At 43.8% G+C, this 20,292-nt stretch overlaps 2 protein-coding genes across 3 annotated transcripts in view; one reads left to right on the top strand and one right to left on the bottom strand.

Moving 5' to 3' along the window:
* Nucleotides 1–202: 202 nt before the first annotated feature.
* On the bottom strand, nt 203–19,484 carry KIAA1143 (KIAA1143 ortholog). Of its 2 annotated transcripts, none has more exons than XM_073630417.1 (4): nt 19,362–19,484; nt 8,294–8,409; nt 2,690–2,834; nt 203–638 (listed from the first exon to the last, which is right to left on the bottom strand). In XM_073630417.1, exons 2-4 carry the CDS (start codon nt 8,399–8,401, stop codon nt 433–435), a joined length of 459 nt encoding a protein of 152 aa, XP_073486518.1. In that variant the 5' UTR covers nt 8,402–8,409; nt 19,362–19,484; the 3' UTR covers nt 203–432. The 2 variants fall into 2 exon arrangements, with proteins under 2 accessions (XP_073486518.1, XP_073486519.1); XM_073630418.1 differs by lacking the exon at nt 19,362–19,484 and adding an exon at nt 19,270–19,293.
* The window catches only part of KIF15 (kinesin family member 15), a gene marked incomplete in the record, with an annotated part of 170,400 nt that continues 169,585 nt past the window's right edge, over nt 19,478–20,292 (top strand). Inside the window, 1 exon segment of the mRNA XM_073630416.1 lies at nt 19,478–19,614. Coding sequence (XP_073486517.1) covers nt 19,596–19,614 — 19 coding nt within the window.

Here is a 20,292-nt window from a genome sequence, read left to right on the forward strand (position 1 = left end):
AGAGCATTCAGGATTCAGGCAGACAGATGCATTTGTCCTCCTGAACTGCATTTGACCTGCCACAGACTTTTATGGTAATGCGAAGACCCTCTTAAGTGAGCCAAAGCCAGTCGAAACAGGCCCTAGGAGTTAGGTGGTGTGTTAGCATCCAGTGATCATCTGACCTTATTCCAGCGTAAAGCAGCTTTTCCTTAAGCCAATAAAAGATAAATCATATTTTTTGGTTTTAATAGTCTTGTTATATCAAAAATTAACACGCACACATAAACCGCACTAAAAAGTACCACAGATAAAAACAGAATCCCTTTTGAACAAGGGTTAAAAGCAAAGCCTTATTTGAAAAACTATTTTACAAACATCAAATATGAGTTTTAATTGATGAGTTTTGGAAATAAACTTAAAAAAAAAAAATTCATCCTGAAAAGTCAAGGCCTAATCTTCATCTTCCTCATCAAAAGACAGTAAACTGCTATTCCGAACTTGTTTCTGACTGGATTTGCTGGACGATTCCTGGCTTTCTTCCGGCTTCTTCTTCTTGCTAGAAGTTGAATTTATACCCGAAAATTTGCTATTAGTAGTGCGTTTAACTGGCTTTCTGAACAGGATCTTTCCATCAGCAGGGCCTGGATCATCATCATCTACATGAATAAAAAGATGAATTAAACATTTGGTATTATTTTAATTACATCCGCTTGACACAGTCCTTAGAGTCTTAATTAGCAGAACAAAGGGCACTAACACATATCCTTGTAAAAACTTTTAGCAGTGAACAGCTGATCTTTTCCACAAAGCAGGGAAATCAATAAAGGTTTTTGCAAATTGCAAATTGTGATTTTTCTGGATTTGATCATCACTTTTTAAATTGAACGTGAAGTTATAATAAAATTAAGATTTGCTATGGTATATGAACACCTACAAACATAAAATGGTAGTAGTACAACTGTAGAAGTACCCAGAAAAAGACAAAAAAAACCCCACAAAAACAAACAAAAAAACAAAAAACGACCTGATGTCTAGGATTCCTCCTGAAAAACAGAAGTGTATTTTGTGGTATGTGAGCATACCTGAGCACTCCTGTTCTTACAGCCTTCTAGCTGTATATCTGCAGAATAAAATCTAAGGCGCTGCTGCCTGAATTTCTGCTGTAACTACAGTTTTGTTTGTTAAAAAGGTATCCGCACTACGTGCATCTCCTTGCTTTTGCTTTCATTTTGAATCTTTGTTTTGTGAACCTCTCCTGCTGCCTCTTGATTATTCCCCCACTAGTTGTCAGATCACCATTTGTCAGGTTAGCTTTGACATGAGGAAGCAAAGCCCTATCAATTTCCAATATGGCTGCCCAGTGCAGAACAATGCACTGAAAGTCCATCATAGGGAAAAGATCAGGTGCAAGGAACCTACAGGCACAGGCTTTTTGGGGCATAGTTTCAGAGTTTAGGTTCTCCTTTTCTATACAAAGCCTGGTCTGTTCTGAATTGTGTGTCAAGAATATGCTTCATCTAGCTTTAGAAATGCAACCAGCTCAAAAAAAAAGGCCAAACTCACTTCAAAAGGTAGCCTCACACTGCTGCACTCAGATACATTTATTTAAAATCTTAGCAAAAAACAGGAGCTACAAAGCCACAGTATCCTAAACTGGCCATACATTATGCAATCTGATTCCCTTTAGATTTACCTTCAAATATGTAGTGCAAGGGCCTACCTGATGGCACACAATTTGAAAGTGTTTAGGTTTGACCTCATATTATATGGTATTGGTAATTCTAAAGGAAAATTGTACAAGAAATTTGTATAATGTATGGCATATGGCCAGCCTTATTCTTTTTTTTTTTTTTTTTGGGAGGGGAGATTCATATTTTGATCTGCACTGCTGGCCATGTTTTTTATGCACTGTATGGACTTAGTGCTTTCCGTAGATTTTATGAAACTTCCAGCTTATTAAAAAGGAGTTTTAAATTCATAGCATACACTTTCATATCATCACTGTAATAGCAATACAAATATATATATATATATATATATATATATATATATATATATATATATATATATATATATATATATATATATATATATACACATATACATACATACACACACACACACACACACACACACACACACACACACACATATATATATATACACACATACATACATATACACACACACACATATATATATATATATATATATGTATTATTTTTTTATTTTATCTTGAAAAACCAATATACGCTACTTGAAAAATCTGCTTTCATGAACTTCCTTAGTTCCCTGCATGCCTTTCAGCCTCTCCTCTGCTCATGCCTTTGGTTTACTTTCAAATTGTAAGGACTGTATATAGCTGCTCTTCTGCTGTTTATGTCACATTCTAAGAAGCTTGATCCAAACTATTTCAAGTTAACTGAAACCCGGAGATCACTTAACTCAATGCTGATGATACATGTAAGGATTTGATCATCCTACATTTCCGCTACAGCATGTGTGGCAACTTTAGCATTACTCCCTATCAGTGTAATCATGCAGCAATGGCTTGTTCATAGCGTAGCAAACAGCTTTGCTCCATTAAAAAGCATAGAATGCTTATGAACAAGTAAAAGGATAGAATAAAAAGGTTTTCAAAATAATTTAGTGTATCACAGTAAAATGCAGCACAACTTGATTAACCGTAACAAAAATGTTTACTAACCTTTTGCACTTCCCTTAATTTGCTGTTTAATTTTCATAACCTCCTCTTCTGAAAGGTCACCTTTCTTAAGCATCACCACTTGTGGCTGTTCATCCTCCTTGTCACTGCCATCACTGTCACCTGCTACAGAAGGAAGTTCCTGACGCTGATGGAAGAACATTTTAGAACAAAAGGAACATGTTATACCAGCCATTCTGTAGAAGCATTGCTTAAAAAAAAGAGAATATATATATATATTAAAGTAGTAGTAAAGTCCTGATTTTTAAAATTTGCTGACAGACAAGGACTAAGGTAATGGCCTTTTCTGTCAGAAATAATCCCCCTACCTGTCAGCGATAATGTGATTTGAGCTGCGCATGCACAGCTCAGATCACATTTACAGCCCATCACTGCAGCCTGGCCATTCAAAAGGCTGCAGACAGAGAACCTAGAAGGAAAAGGAGCAGTGACAGCAAAGCACTGGAGGACTCCACTTGCAGGCAAGTCTGTCATATTGTGCTAGTATGCAGTGCATACTAGTACATTATGACTTAAACCTTCAGGGGGGGACCAGCTTTTTTTTTTTTAAAACATGGCTTTACTACCGCTTTAAAAGAATTACATCTGTATTCCTGAAGATCCACATACTAACATTTTCAGTTATGACATGATTCACACCCAAGTCATTACTCTTTCTTCCAATTAGCTACACTACAGGAATATATTTGGATTTAGTTTTCCTTATTTCCATGAGATGGCTGACAATCCTAATTGCAACCTTTGCTGAGTAGAGACCATTCAGCTCTGACCCTTTTGATTGCATCAGTACAAGGTATTCTGTAGATCCGAAGGCAATGTGCAACACTGTGTTCACATTTTTCTTTACCATGAACTTGACTTATTTCTCATTCTCACAGGACAACCAGTCCAACAAAGTGGTTTCTCTTTGCCAGTCAAATCAATAGCTGCCGGTCATGAATTGTATGCAAGGCTGTTAAAACCTGCCCACAATCCAGGGCTGAATTTCAACCAAGTGCTGGCTACAGTGGAAGTGAAGAATAGGGCAAGTATCCCTCTCGGTTTATCCCCCTAGTCTAAATGAGCATTAGAGGTGAATGTTAGCCATACATGGCTTGATTTCTCTTGTTTGTGGGCTGAACAAGAGAAAATTAATTCATTCCCCCCATCCATGCTAAACAGCACTGATTGAGGAATCTCATCTACCAGGCATTGTATTCAGTCAACTACAACACGGCTGCCCGGATACGCGACCCGTTATTGCATCCGATCGGATGCAGTCACTGTTCGGCCGACAATTTTCCACCAAGTAGGTGAGGAGTGATATACCATGCATCCACATCTAAGGCTGGTTCACACTGGCATCATCCCAGTAATGTATTTAAATAAAAGAGATAAAGGGACTTTGTATATGCCCATGAAAACCACTCACAATCCTGAATATACAAAGTTTTAATATATCGTGATAAAAACCAATCAAACATTTTTTAAAAGGTATACAGATAGAAAACCTTTTAAACATTCAGAGCTTATTAGTTTTGTAAATTTCTGAATACATTCACAGGTGGCCTACGTGTTTTGTGGGAACCCCCGCTTCTTTGGGACCTTGTATTAGAGGTCGACCGATATATCGGCCGATATTTGGCTTTTTTTACTTAATCGGCATCGGCTGATTGTGCTGATAAAAAAAGCCGATTCAGCGAGACTTGCAAATGACTTCTGTAATTGAAGTCAATTGCAAGTTGTCTGAAGTTTTCTTCTCTCCTCCTCTGGGCAGCCTGCCAAGTCTGATAAGAAGATACATTTGTATCTCTTTCAGGTTCTTTTATCAATAGACTGAACTCTGTGGAGAAGTTTTCAGTTTAACCATTTAAAGACTAAATCTTTTCTGACACTTGTTGCTTACTAGTAAAAATTCTGTATTTTCTGCTATAAAATCACTTAGAACCCCCAAACATTATATATATTTTTTTTAGCAGAGACCCTAGGGAATAAAATAGCGGTTGTTGCAATATTTTATGTCACACGGTATTTGCGCAGCGGTCTTTCAAAAAAAAAAAAAATACACTAATGAAATTAAAAAAAAAAAAAAAAGTAAAGTTAGCCCATTTTTTTTCGTCCAAAAGTTTTGATTACCTGTTTTTGTGTATTTAATATTTAAGATATAGTTATTTTTTTTTTAATCTAAATTCTACATACAAGTGAACTGATTGGAGGTTTGTTTTGTTTAATGAATGTTTAAATATAAAAAATTTTCTGTATCACTTATTAAGGCTGCTTCCACACTGGAGCGGGCCTGCGTTGACGGTAAAATGCTGTTAATTTTAGCGGTGCTTTACCGTCATTTTAGCGGCGCTATTCGGCTGCTAGCGGGGCGCTTATAACCCAGCTAGGGGCCAAAGAAGGGGTTAAATGCGCCCCTGAAGCGCTGCTGCCGAAACGCTTTGCAGGTGCTTCGGCAGCGGTGCGCATTCATTTCAATGGGCAGGAGTGTATACACCGCTTCAAAGATGCCGCTTGCAGGACTTTTTTTTAACATCCTGCCAGCGCATCGCCTCAGGGTGAAAGCACTCGAGCTTTCACACAGACTGCAGGGGAGCCGTTTTACAGGCGCTATTTTTAGCCCAAAAGCGCCTGCACCCGCATCAAGTAGAGTGGTAACGTAAAACCATTATTTAGTACACATCAGGTATGCCACTATTACATATGTACAGATCACTTCAATTATGGAAAAAAAGGGGTCTCACAATGTGGATCCAATAAGACCAATTAGCACTTCAAGCATTCACTTGTGCATAGAAAAAAAAAAAAAAGGGAAAATTCCCCTAGTTTGACCATGTGTTCCCTAGCGCATAGTCCATGTGGTTCTCATGGGCATATCTCCCCAAATTTTATTAACAATTCTCCACCAGGCTCACTTGAATATTTTTTTTTTCAATTACATTTTTATAGTGGTTTAATAATTATACAATAAAAAGTACAGACAGTTATGATTGCAATAGCATAGAAACAAAAAGATAACAACAATTTCATATACGTTGAAGTGTTGTATAAAAAAACAAAAAAAACAAAAAAATCTAACTTATGTAAAAGACTCAGTTGTAAGATCTTGTTGGCTCACTGATACACAAGACTGCATCCACAGCCTGGTTAAGGGGCCATATAAGGACACATACAGTATGGATGGTTTTACCCTAGATGATTTCATACTATAGGAATGTCATTACGGCCTGACCAAATCCATTCAGAAATGTGCGCTAGCTTCCTTAAAAAGGTAATACTACTTCTCAAGGGTTACAATTGGCCATTACTACCCATTAGTCCTTTATATACCACAGCCAAAAATGGAATAAGGTAGTCTCTTACCAGGGCTGCTCATCTGCCAAGCTGTAATTAGCTTTACTGTGGGAAGGGGGGCTACTAAAAGGGGATTTATATAAGATGAGCAGAGTTCAGCTTTAAAGCAAACCTCTGCTGCCATTGCCAATTTTAACCGCTTAAGGATCAGCCGCTGCAGTTATATGTGGCAATGTGGCTCGATCCCGCAAATCGCCGTAGGTGTATGTCGGCTTGTACACGGCAACTTGTGGGGGCGCGCGAGCCGCCGGAGGTGCGCACTTGCTCCCATTGGCCAGCGGGGGAGCCAATCAGTGGGTAAGGCGGACTTGATATCCGCTGGCAACCCGTGATCATTTCCCACAGTGACAGAACGGGGATCTGCCTGTGTATACTAGGCAAATCACACAGATCCTGTCTTTCTGCTATGCAGGAAGACAGATCTGTGCATTTCCCCAGTGACACAGTCCCCCATACAGTTAGGGTGAGGGGTTATCTCTCTTTCTCCCCATACAGTTAGAACACACAGTGAGGGAACACATTTAACCCCTTGATGGCCCCTGATGTTAACCTCTTCCCTGCCAGTGTCATCAGTACAAAACAGTGCATATCTGTCCGCCGCAATCGCCGCCATTACTAGTAAAAATAAATAAATAAAATGCCATAAATCTATCCCCTATTTTGTAGACACTAACTTTTGCGCAAACCAATCAATATACGCTTATTGCAAATTTTTTTTCTCAAAAATATCTAGAAGAATACATATTGGCCTAAACTTTTTTTGGATATTTAATATAGCAAAAAGTAAAAAATAGTTTTTTTTTTTCAAAATTGTCACTTTTTTTTGTTTATAGCGCAAAAAATAAAAGAGGTGATCAAATACCACCAAAATAAAGCTCTATTTGTGGTGGTGGGGGGGGGGGGGGACGGGGACGTCAATTTTGTTTCGGTACAGCATTGCACGACCGCGCAATTATACATATCTGTTAAGTATAACTTCCCTATCTGCATTCTTGTTTCAGGTTACGCCGGGTACACACAGGCCAAAAATTGACCAAAAAACGGTCAGTTCGATAGGAACCGGTTGACTTTCGGATCGTGTGTACAGCTCCCTGTCTGACAGAAGCTGGTCTTACGACTGGTTCTGTCAAATGGGCATGCTGGAAAACCATCATCCGATTGGCATAATCAACATTGGCAGTCAATGGCTGCCAGCGCTGATCAGTGTGTCCTGGCTAGGGGGGCAGGGTTTGGATCAGTCCCCCTGTCAAAACAAAATAGCACAGCAGGGACATCGCTGTAATAACATCTGTCAAGTTTTTATTTTGTTCAGCCCACTGGGTTGAACGAAGGAAAAAAAAAAAAAAAAAACTTAGTGTGTACCAGGCTTAAAAGATTTAAAGTATTGAAGTAAGGGGGTAAACAGAACACTCAGGAAATTAACATTTACAAAATGACAAAGCGCAATGGAAACCTCCACGTCTCATCCAGGACAGGTTTCCTTTAAATAAAATGTCAGACTATGTTATAATTTACAGGGCAGCCAACTATAGATCTATTGTCTGTTAATAATGCTTACACACAGCCCAATAACAGCAAGTAATACAACTGTCGCTTGGATATGCACGTTTGTGGTAATAGGGGCTTTCTTTTATCTGAAGCAAGTTCTTACTTTTCTCAGCACAGCAAAGGTAAGGTGGCAAAATCAGGAAGTTAGAGTCTGAAGTGGCTCACAATAGTGAGGTCTTACTAGGACAAGAAGATGCTTAATCGGCGGTTACTGTCAATGACATATCTGTTCATCTTTGACTACAGTGTTATCTCATATCTTCACAATTTCCCGAAACTTTTACAGATCTATCTGTGAATGCCAACAGTGACTTAATCTAATCAAATTTTCTGAAAATTATTAGAAGTGATACTGTCCACTTTGCCCTCAATAGGTAGATTATCCAGGTCTCTTTATGACCCAACTCCCCTGCTACTAATACTTAACTTACTTTCTAATACTTACGGATCAGAGTGATTCTGAATGGTCAGTGCCAGCACAGTGAATTGCTCTGATCCGCCCTGGAAGCCCTGCAGAAAGAAGAGGGAGAAGAGCCGCTATGCTGGCTGCGTGGGCACAGAGCTTATCACCCAATAAGGCAAGTACAACGGAGACTGGGGGCGGGAGGCGGGGGGTCTAGGGTGTTGAAACACATTTTTATGGTTTCCGAAAGAATGGACTAACCTTTTATATATGGACAATATACAAAACAAGATACACACCTTAGTATCCACTGTTGGACCCTCTCTGTAGCCAACATCTTTCTTAAACTTTGTCAGGAAGGACGGTTCGGCAGGCTTCACATAGGACACCCGATTCTTCTTACTCATGGCTGCAACTGTACAGAAAACAAAGTAGTAACAAGCACCAATAAAGATATTAGCTGTACAGTGAGTGCATTGTTATTGGTAAGTTGGCTGACAGACTTGCATTGTAAAAAGGAGCACTAAACTAAAAACAATTAGTACTGCAAAACAGAAGGCAGAGCCTAATAAACGGCTCCAATGGAAATATCTTATTACAACCAATAACTTGCAAGGTCTGTTTTTTAGATTGTGGAGGGGGCAGGGGGTTAGAATACTGCAAACTTATTTTTGAGTGAAGGTTCAATTTAAAGCTGATGTCCACGTTTCATGTCACTTGAAATACAGTGGATATAAAAAGCCTACACACCCCTGTTAAAATGGCAGGTTTCTGTGATGTAAAAAAACAGACAAAGATGAATAATTTCAGAACTTTTTCCACCTTCAGGCCTCATGCACACTGGACGTTTTTACAGCAGCTGTTTTTGGCTTCATCCATTTTTTTCTACAGCCAAACTCCCAATCATGTAATCCTATGTGTCCATGCACACATAGGCCGTTATCAGCAGTTTTTGGCTGGGGCGTTTTTTGGCTTTAAAAAAAACCCAAAACGAGTGAGTTCTGAGCGGCGTTTTTCAGCAGTTTTCTGCTGCAAAAATGCTCTAACGTCAAAAAACGCTGATAAACGTTTAAAAACATTTTTCAATGGATCAAAAACATCAAACAAACCCTAAAAACCGCTAACGCTGATAAACGCTACTGCAATAACGTTGAAAAGCTACTGACGATTTTATAACGTTATTTTCATGTCCAGTGTGCATGAGGCCTTAATGTGACCTATAACACCGTACAATTAAATTAAAAAGCAAACTGAAATCTTTTGGGGGGGGGGGGGGGAGTAAAAATAAAAAAAACAAAAAATACGGTTGCATAAGTGTGCACACCCTTAAACTAGTACTTTGTGGAAGCACCTTTTGGTTTTATTACAGCAGTCTTTTTGGGTATGAGTCTATCAGCATGGCACATCTTGACTTGGAAAGACCTACTAGAACAGCTGAACTTTATTTGGTTTTAATCAGAGCAGAGGCACTTTAAAATGATGGCAGATGTGTACTGACTCCTATTTAACATGAGTTTGAATGTGACTGCTTAATTCTGAACACAGCTACACCCCCCCAGTTCTAAGAGGGTGTGCACACTTATGCAACCACATGATTTTATTTTTTTATTTCAGCTTGTTTTTCAATTGAGTTATACAGTTTATAGGTCACATTAAAAAGGTGGAAAAAAGTTCTGAAATTATTTATTTTCGTCTCATTTTTTTAACATCACAGAAACCTGACATTTTGACAGGGGTGTGTAGACTTTATATGCACTGTAGTTAGTTTGGACCAAGCTGATCCAAACAAACTATTTGCTTTACCAAGTGCTGCAGTATCCCTAAGCACTCTATGTAATGCATGAAACGTCAGCTACATATACAGGGGGTCCCCTACTTACAAACATCCGACTTACAAACGACTCCTACTTACAAACGGAGGGAGGCAACAGGAAGTGAGAGGAAATCTACCCCTAGGAAGGGAAATTGACTCCTGTAAGAGTTAATATGGCAAAAAGGTGTCTCCACTGATGCTTTATCACCAATCCTTGTTTCCCTAATAACCCCAAATTTTCAAAATCCAATTGTCATTGGGACAGAAAGTGATGTGAAATCTTCTGAACAGGGGCACAGACAGCAAAACACATGTTACAGGGGTGATAACCCTTCCCTGGGCTATCTAAAAAACTTAAAAATAGATTTTTTGGCTGGAGCTACACTTAAAAAAATTACCTGTTCCGACTTACAAACAGATTCAACTTAAGAACAAACCTAAAGTCCCTATCTTGTTTGTAACCTGGGGACCCCCTGTAGTACACAGTGCTGGGTTCCCCCTGCGAGACCCCAGAGCAAAACAGTGTGGCTGAGCAGCGCTCAGCCATGCATAGGCAGCTTTGTATTCTGTGAATAAATACAAAACTTCCTCTGATTGGCAGAGTCAGAGTGTGACATCAACCCCCCCTCCCAATCAGAGGAAGCTTTGTATTCATAGAATACAAAGCTGTCTATGAATCGCTGAATAGCGCTCAGCCAGACTCTGTTTTGTTCCAGGTGTGAGACGGGAAGTGTCCATCTCACAGCTAGAATGCAGCACTGTGTACTGTATGTAGCTGAAGTTACAAGCAGCACATAGAGTGCTTAGAGACACTGTAGCACTTAGTGAAGCAAATTGTTTTGATCAGCTTGGTCCAAACAAACTACTTCAAGTGACATGAAACATGGACATCAGCTTTAAAAAGTAAATCCACATTTGTTGAGAAAAAAACAAAACACAGTCCACAATTTTAAGCATGTTCATGTTACAGCCATATTTAGGGTGTAACTTGAAACATAGTTACACTCCCCACCCATCAAACTGCCCCCACTTACAGTGAGGAAAAAAAAATTTGAGCCCCTCCGGATTTTTGCCCACTGACAAAGAAATGATTAGTCTATAGCCCCATACACATGATAGGACTTTGTACAAACTTTCCCTTGGATTTTTGTATAAAGGGCGTTGGCCAGAAGTTTGTCTTGCATACAGACGACAGGACTTTTCCAGCCAACTTTCACCAAATCATGTGGTTTTTCAGCTCTTTACCACCACCCTTTGGTCAACTTCTGTATTGTTGTCTGATATTATGTCAATCTCGCCACTTTTAGTGGCAAAATTGACACCTTGCGAGCCGGGTTCACACTGGTGTGGGGATCCGATTTGGATCCCCGCCAATGCCTGGCACTGAGTTTGGTATGAATCTTGAGGGGGAACTCCACGCCAAATTAAAAAAAAAAAAAAACGGCATGGGTTCCCCTCCAGGGGCATACCAGGCCCTTAGATCTGGTGTGGATTTTAAGGGAAACCCCCTACGCCGAAAAAAGCAGCGTGGGGGTCCCCCCAAAATCCATACCAGACCCTTATCCGAGCAGCCCAGCCGGTCAGGAAAGGGGGTGGGGACGAGCGAGCACCTCCCCCTCCTGAGCCGTACCAGGCCGCATGCCCTCAACATGGGGGATGGGTGCTTTGGGTGTTTGACCCTGCCCCCTATGACATCAGTCCCGGGGCATGCTGGGACTGTGAGGTCATGTCATCCTATGACCACGCCCCCTTATGACCTCACAGTCCCAGCATGCCCCGGGACTGATGTCATAGGGGCGGGGTTACCGCCTATATGTCATAGCAGAGCGCACAGACAGCATTACAGACGGAGAGAGCGTTGTGTCAACATCTCTGGAAGAGAAGAGGGAAGAAGACGTTTCAAAAGACCGGGCTCCGCCGCTAGCAAAAGAGCATAAGATAGTGGAGGAGCCCGGCAGAAGAACCAGAGAGCGCGGAGACGACACCGGAGAGACCCCAGAAGTCGGAAGAAGACCCCCGGAGCTGCCTAATAAATTAAATTACTTTTAAAACCTGTGTAGTGTGTTTTTTTATTGACACTTTTGTTCCCTAGGTGAATGGGTAGGGGTACCATGTACCCCATACTCATTCACATTGGGTAGGGGGCCGGGATCTGGGGGACCCCCGGATTCCGATAAGCCCCTCGCCCGCAGACCCCGACAACCAACGGCCAGGGTTTTCAGGAAGAGGCCCTTGTCCTCATCAACATGGGGACAAGGTGCTTTGGGGTGGGGGGGGCCGCAGGGCCCTCCCCCAAAGCACCCACCCCCATGATAAGGGCATGCGGCCTGGTACGGCTCAGGAGGGGGGGGGGGGGGGGGCGCTCGCTCATCCCCACCCCCTTTCCTGACCGGCCGGGCTGCATGCTCAGATAAGGGTCTGGTATGGATTTTGGGGCGACCCCCACGCCGTTTTTTCGGCGTAGGGGGTTCCCCTTAAAATCCATACCGGACCTAAGGGCCTGGTATGCCCCCAGAGGAGAATTCCCTCTCGCGCTCGCCGCAATAGGAAAATGTGTTTTTCCTATTGCAGCCAGCGCGAGATGTACAGTACCTTAGCCGAGAACCAGCGCGATGGGTTCGCGCTGGAAACATTCTCGCGGCCGCGTACTGTAGTTTGTACAAAAGTCCGATGCTTTTGTGTACACACGATCGGACTTTGCTCCATCTGGTTTTTGTTGCCGGAAAGTTTGTCCGTTCGCACAGCCAAAAGCCCAATGGAAACAGAAAAAGTTTGTCCGATGGAGCGTACACACGGTTGGATGTTGCTCCAAAACAGCTAATTTGCATGTTTGTTGTCAAAAGGTCTGATCGTGTGTACGGGCCTTATAACTTTAATGGTAGGTTTATTTTAACAGTGAGAGACAGAATAACAAAAAAATCCAGAAAAAAAAAGCATTTCAAAAAAGTTATACATTGATTTGCATTTTAATGAGTGAAAAAAGTATTTGACCCCTTCGCAAAACACGACTTAGTACTTGGTGTCAAAACCCTTGTTGGCAATCACAGAGGTCAGGCGTTTCTTGTAGTTTGTCACCAGGTTTGCACACATCTCAGGAGGGATTTTGTCCCATTCCTCTTTTCAGATCCTCTCCAAGTCATTATGGTTTTGAGGCTGACATTTGGTAACTTGAACCTTCAGCTCCCTCCACATATTTTCTATGGGATTAAGGTCTGGAGACTGGCTAGGACAATCCAGGACCTTATTGTGCTTCTTCTTGAGCCACTCCTTTGTTGCCTTGGCCGTGTGTTTTGGGTCATTGTCATGCTGGAATACCCATCCACGACCCATTTTCAATGCCCTGGATGAGGGAAGGAGGTTCTCACCCAAGATTTAATGGTACATGGCCCCGTCCATCGTCCCTTTTAGATGGTGAACTTGTCTTGTGCCCTTAGCAGAAAAACACCCCCAAAGCATAATGTTTCCACCTCCGTGTTTGACAGTGGGGATGGTGTTCTTGGGATCATAGGCATTATTCCTCCTCCTCAAAACACGGTGAGTTGAGTTGATGCAAAGAGCTTGATTTTGGTCTCATCTGACCACAACACCCAGTTCTCCTCTGAATGATTTAGATGTTCATTAGCAAACTTCAGACGTGCCTATAAATGTGCTTTGTTGAGCAGGGGAACCTTGCGGGCGCTGCAGGATTTCAGTCCTTCATGGCGTATTGTGTTACCATTTGTAATCATTGACAAGATTCTCCCGTGTAGTTCTGGGCTCCTCACCGTGCTCATGATCATTGAAACGCCATGAGGTGAGATCTTGCATGTAGCCCCAGATCGGGGGAGAATGACCGGTATTTTGTGTTTCTTCCATTTGCGGAGTAAACCGCAACAACTGTTGTCGCCCTCTCACCAAGCTGCTTGGCGATGGTCTTGTAGCCCATTCCAGCCTTGTGTAGGTCTACAATCTTGTCCCTGACATCCTTGGACAGCTCTTTGGTCTTAGCCATTGTGGAGAGATTGGAATCTGATTGATTGCTTCTGTGGACAGGTGTCTTTTATACAGGTAACAAGCTGAGATTAGAAGCACTGCCTTTAAGGCCCCTTTCAAAAGATCGGACCGTTCAGGTCCGCCTGTCAGTTTTGACGGCGGACCTGAACGGGTGCTCCATGTTGGCCTATGGAGCGACGGATGTCAGCGGAGACATGTCCGCTGACATCCAACCCCGTCCGATCCGCTAAAAGCAGACAGATGGCCCTACGTCCAGATCCGTCGCTGGCAGATCGGATGAGATCTGACGAAAACGGACATGCTGTCCGTTTTCATCCGATCCCTCCATAGGCAGCAGCGGCGCCTGACAAGCCCCTCCCCGCTCAGTGAGCAGAGAGGGACCTGTCATCCGCCGAGTCAGCGGAGATCAACGGAGAGATCTCCCGCTGAGCCGGCGGGCCAAGGCGGGCTCCGTGGAAACGGAGTCTGCCTCGTGTGAATGAGGCCTAAGAGAGTGCTCCTAATCGGAGCTTGTTACCTGTATAGAAGACACCTGGGAGACAAAAATCTTGCTGATTGATAGGTGATCAAATACTTATTTTGCTCATTGAAATGCAAATCAATTTATAACTTTTGTACCTGAATTGCAAGGTGCTTCTCCCTAAAACATCCTGTTTTCACTTAAATTTAGCAAGGCTGTGTGTATGTGTGCCCATACATCATTACACACCAACCTTTTTTTTTTTTTTTTTTTTTTTTTAAATGCTGATCCTCCTTCCCCCTAACTCCCCCCCCCCCCCCCACCCCCCCAGGTGTTTTTACTTTTTGGGAAGCAGGTACCCATTTCTGCCTAGGCGAGCCGAGTGGAAGTTCTGCCCCCTTCCTTCCCGCCCGTAACCTCCTGGGACAAGTCCCATGAGACTGCGGGTCTATTCAGAAAGCGTAGCGCTTCTCGCATTTGTGCAGTGGAAGGCCGGCTTAGAATTCAAATCAAAGCTGACAGCCAACAATAGGTGGCTGAGGTATTCCCCTCCCACAGCCGCACATTTGCAAGGGGCGTGTATAGGTGTGGCTGTAGGGCAAGAAATGCCTCTATGATTCACTGTTGCCTTAGATCGATTCTTGGTTGGATAGCTAGGGTAGGTTCTGACTTGTGTCCGAACACACCTGAGATCATCAAGGGTCAGGAGTCCACTGTTTTTGAGTCTGGACTTGCCTCTATCCAGTCTTTAACAATTCTTAACAAATCTTGCCCATAACAATTTGATTAATAAAAAGTGTTCTTTAGCAAGGAACATACATTCCACATTAATAATGATGCTACCAAAATTAGTGTGTGCTGTAAATTGCCTCCAGCATTGCTCCTGATCCTTCTTGTTGGAGGCTGCCATTTTACTGAAGCCCAGAGCCCCTGAATAGAAGTAAATTTTAGAACAGAACTAAATCCATTGATTTAACGGTTTCAAATCAGTTACATTCCTGGAATGCCTGGAATAATAACTGTCACATTTGCTTGTGTCCTCAACCAAACTGTTAAACCATCAAATGACTGGTGTCATAACTGATCACATATGCAGCACCATGGCATCAGGTGGCCATCTACAAAAATCAGGAAATGTTGGACTGAAGAAGGGGGATGAAGTTCCTTTTTAGGCCTCATACACACTGGACGTTTTTACAACTGCTCCTAGGGGAAGTTATGCTTTTTTTATCCTGCCTCTAAACTCCTCTGCGTGTTTGCCTGTGTGCCCATGCACATATAGCCTTTTAGCAGCGTTTAGTGGCAAGAAAAAAAAAAAAACACTGCCAGTATGTCCAGGAGCGGCAGAGTTTGGACAGAAAAAATGCACAACGCTTGTAAACGCGCATTAACACTAGGAGCACTTGGTGCTTGAGCGCTATTTCAATGGCCAGAATAAATTATTCTGGCCGATAAAATGAACGCCCAAGCGGTTGCCGCCTGTAAATGAGCCTAAATGCTTGTAAAAGAGCTAGACACTTTTACAAGCATCAGACTTTTTTTCTGCAAAAAACGCTGCTGCCAGGAGAAAGGCTTATAGGAATGTGTGTAAAGCCTGTACTGACAGAAATACAGGTGCTTCCAGCACCAACATACTTCTAAAAAGTTGCTTGCCTGTCTCTGGTTGCATTTTTTTTTTTGAGTAATTGTGAATGGAGAACTGATTATTATTAATAATAATAATAATGGATTTATATGGCACCAACAATTTATCAAAAAGTTTTCACCATCAAAACAGGCACAGCAAAAATAATAGTAAACCATCGGGCTCTCTTGAGCAGTGCCATTGCTTAGACTTCAAAGGGGTTGTAAACCCTTGGAGGTTTTTCACCTTAATGCAATCCATGCATTATGTCATGCAGCAGCCCCCCCGCCCCTTTACTTACCTGAGCCCCGTAATTATTCACACCAGCTCCGGCCGGTGTCTCGTGTCCTGATTGGATAGATTGATAGCAGCACAGCCATTGGCTCCCGCTGCTGTCCATAAAATCCAATGACGCAGGCACTGGGGGGCGGGGCGAGTCCTGCTGTCTGTGTCAGACGCAGCAGCAGGACGACTCGGGAACGCGCCCACACGGGTGTCTCGAAGGAGAGCGATTCTCTGACGGGGCACTCGAGAAGAGGAGGAGCCACCAGTCCCGCTGAGGGACCCCGGAAGAGGTGGATCGGGGCCGCTCTGTGCAAAACCAACTGCACAGAGGAGGGAAGTATGATATGTTTGTTATAAAAAAAAAAAAAAAAGGGAGGGTTTAGTAACCCTTTAAACCTTGGCCTCTGGCTGATCCCATCTTACACAGTATCTCTGTGTTCCTCTCTCAGCTTTTTTTTTAGTCGCAGCACCCTGCTGCATGGGCCCACTCCCTGGCCTATCAATAGGGGTTCTCCTGACACCCCGGTCTTTAAGTCCTTCAAGACCTCTAAATTCCCTCAGTTCCCTGGACTCACCTAGTCCTGTCAACTTTCTCAGTCCTTCAGATTTGCTTAGCCGTCTCAATAGTCTCAGCTTTCTGGACAAGGAATCTCCTGTCTCCAGCATGGAATGCTATCTCCTGAGTGGAGCACACCTGTCTCCTTACACAAGCTATGATACCTAAGCCTCTCATTTTAATGGGTGTGCACACCTGCCTACAAACCCTGATGATCTTCAGCAAGTCCTGGACACTAGGTTGTAGACTTCTTTCCTTCTCAAAACTCTTAGAAGTCTCCAAACTCCAGAACCAAATCCAGGAATACAAAAACCTGGAGAAAACCAAAAGATCAGTGTTCTCTGCTTTAAATCGATTTTCATGTCATTAGAATGAGTGTGCACACTCAGCCTGCTGGTCTTCAGCAAGTCAAACAAAACCAGAGAAATTTCCAAGCTTAACTTACCGACCAGCCGGCTACTAACCAAATTGACCCGTTTAACAAAATATGCGTTAAAAACAGGGGTTTAGTCTGCACACATTTGCAAATACATGCGAAAGCTACAGGCCCCATCAAGGCACCCCATTTTCTGTAGTCCCTAACGCTAACTTTTAAGAGTCTCCACAATTGAAGTACATGCATTTTGATGGATAGGTAGAAGGCAGGTGAGCCCATCCTTCATTAAAGGCACAGAGGCACACTGAACACCCAGCACCATGGCAGCAAAGGCTTTAGTGCGTTGCCTGACCAATATATTAAAGAGGAAGTAAACTTCCTAGGAATGTTTGTACCTATAGGTAAGCCTATAAGGCTTACCTATTGGTACTGTAAATATCTCCTAAACATGCACCCTTTAGGACATATTTACTGCATATGCCGCCGATTACATAATCGGCGTATGCACTCTGAAGGAACAGCCGCCTGTGCTGTTTCTTCAGAGCCCTGTGCCGTAATCGGCAGCTTCTGCAGGCATGCACGGAAGTGACGTCACGTGGCTCTGGCCAGTCACACAGCCGGAGTTCGCGGACCCGGAAGGAAGATGGGCAAAGATGGATATGGCCTCCAGCAGTGACAACGAGGGCCTTGTTTGCAGGCAATGCATACTAGCACATTATGCCTTTTCTTTGCAGGTTAGCAAAATGTAAAAATGTATCAATACAACCAAATGGTCACTGCCCTCACCTATAACTGGCCTATGCAGCAAGGAGCACATGAAAGGGCAATGCATATCAAACAAAACCAGAGAAAAAAACATTTGGTTGCATGTCCTTCAGATTTGCTTAGCCGTCTCAATAGTCTCAGCTCTCTGGACAAGGGATCTCCTATCTCCAGCATGGAATGCCATCTCCTGAGTGGAGCACACCTGTCTCCTTACACAAGCTATGAACTATACCCAAGCCTGTCATTCTAATGGGTGTGCACACCTCCCCACACGCCCTGATGATCTTCAGCAAGATCTGGACACTAGGTTGGAGACTTCTTTCTTTCCCAAAACTCTTCAATGTCTCCAAACTCCAGAACCCAATCATAGAACACCAAAACCTGGAGAAAAACCAAAAGATCAGTTATCTACTCTCTAAATTGATATATTTCGAAGCCTTGTACTCTGCATACGTCTGAAACCTACTCTACTTCCATCTTCACAGTGGCAAAATCTCACATTGTCACACACCGCATTGCTGGAATGAGAAGGTGGAGTATTTCTTTGCTTTTGGTTCTGCTTTAAGGGCACAGTTGAAACTTTACAAAAATGTAAACAAAATTCACCCAAATTATAAATAATAATTAAAAAAAAAAGCGCATTTATTAACATGTTTGCCTTAAAGTCTGCAGAGCATTGCACTCATGATCAGTGTAGCATGGATCCAATGAACAGGCTCCTGTATGTTTTACATGCCAGACCCAAGTCTGATCAGAGGTATGGACCTACCGTTACGTGGCTTAGGGTTGCCACCTCATCCCTTTAAACCTGAACACATATTAATTACACAGGTTCTGTGGCTGATTAAGGTGGTCATCAATCTCACTTGGTGCCTTATCTGCATTAAATTGGCAACAGAACCTGTGTAATTCATATGTGTTCGAGTTTAAAGGGATGAGGTGGCAACCCTAACATGGCTGAAGGAACAGAAATGACTAATGATGGACCACATAAAAGGGCACCAACATCACCAGCACCCTTTGTTTGCATGTGCAGCACGGCGGTGAAAGACCCGGTTTGCAGCTGATTGGACTAAAAGATGACAACTTTTAAGTTGGGATTGAGGTAAGTACAGAGGGTGCCCCCAATCATCTCTACTGATGACACACAAGAGACCAGCTGTAAGACCCAGGAAGAGGCAGCCAGCTCCTGAGGACATGCCATGGCACAGACACATAACCTCTACATGGTCCTGAAGCCTCCTGAGATGTGTGACAAGGAGGAACCTCAGTCATGTCTGGGTGAGGAATGTACAAGGACAACTATGTGGAGAGCAATACAAGTTCTTACTAACAAACCTATACAATTCTATTACAGAGAGAGGGCACCATGTAATCCTGGGAGATATGAAGACTACCCATACATTACAAAGCTCTTCTGTCCAGGTCCTGCAGAGGTCCCAGCATGCACAGATCACCCCAGGCTGTGTACCCCCCGGCCTTCCCCCTCACTCACCTCCGTACAGTCACTACACTCCCCAGCGCCGCTCACCCTCCATTGGTGACAGCAGGCAGGCCCCTGTCTCCGCCCACCTCCAAGCCGGTCACATGACCCGGACAGCTTGAAAGCTCGTGTGACGTCAGGACGGGATCTGTGTGAAAGCGCCAAATTTGAAGGAGCCGCCATTTTTGTTGTGAAAGTGACAGAAAGATACCGCGACACCACGGGAGAGAGTGACTGAGGAGGAGGATGGCGCCGGGGACAAAGAGTACGTGTGTGCGGAGAGTGTGTGTGTGTTCGTTCCTCTCCTATGTCCCGCCCATGGTCTATATATCTGCTAGTAGTTAGTCCCATCCATATGGACGTGTTTTGTATACAGCTCAGTATTATAGAACGAGTCCAGAGGAATGGGACTGACTACTACTAGACATATGTACTATGAGCGGGGTATAGGAGATCACAGGATTACATGGCTGTGTCCGGCCTCAGGCACAATCCCCCCTCATCTGGCTGGGAGGAGGACACAGTGCAGGTCTATGTGTTCGACGTCCCCCTTGTGGTGCTGTCGGAGGGGGCGATGGGTCTCCCCCCCCCCCCCCTTGTGGTGCTGTCGGAGGGGGCGATGGGTCTCCCCCCCCCCCCCCCTTGTGGTGCTGTCGGAGGGGGCGACGGGTCTGCCCCCCCTTGTGGCGCTGTCGGAGGGGGCGACGGGTCTCCCCCCCCTTGTGGCGCTGTCGGAGGGGGCGACGGGTCTCCCCCCCCCCTTGTGGCGCTGTCGGAGGGGGCGACGGGTCTGCCCCCCCCTTGTGGCGCTGTCGGAGGGGGCGACGGGTCTGCCCCCCCCTTGTGGCGCTGTCGGAGGGGGCGACGGGTCTCCCCCCCCTTGTGGCGCTGTCGGAGGGGGCGACGGGTCTCCCCCCCCCCCTTGTGGCGCTGTCGGAGGGGG

This window comes from Aquarana catesbeiana, linkage group LG05, assembly GCF_042186555.1.
Source record: "Aquarana catesbeiana isolate 2022-GZ linkage group LG05, ASM4218655v1, whole genome shotgun sequence".
Taxonomy (NCBI): Eukaryota; Metazoa; Chordata; class Amphibia; order Anura; family Ranidae; genus Aquarana; species Aquarana catesbeiana.

What these genes read in the sequence shown, in the direction of transcription:
- KIAA1143 (XM_073630417.1), bottom strand. Translation starts at nt 8,401, where the DNA reads ATGAGTAAGAAGAATCGGGTGTCCTATGTGAAGCCTGCCGAACCGTCC. An exon ending in GTCCAACAGTGGATACTAAG is followed by an intron (nt 2,835 to 8,293) that starts GTGTGTATCTTG and finishes TTCTTCCATCAG; the next exon opens with CGTCAGGAACTTCCTTCTGT. An exon ending in AATTAAGGGAAGTGCAAAAG is followed by an intron (nt 639 to 2,689) that starts GTTAGTAAACAT and finishes TTATTCATGTAG; the next exon opens with ATGATGATGATCCAGGCCCT.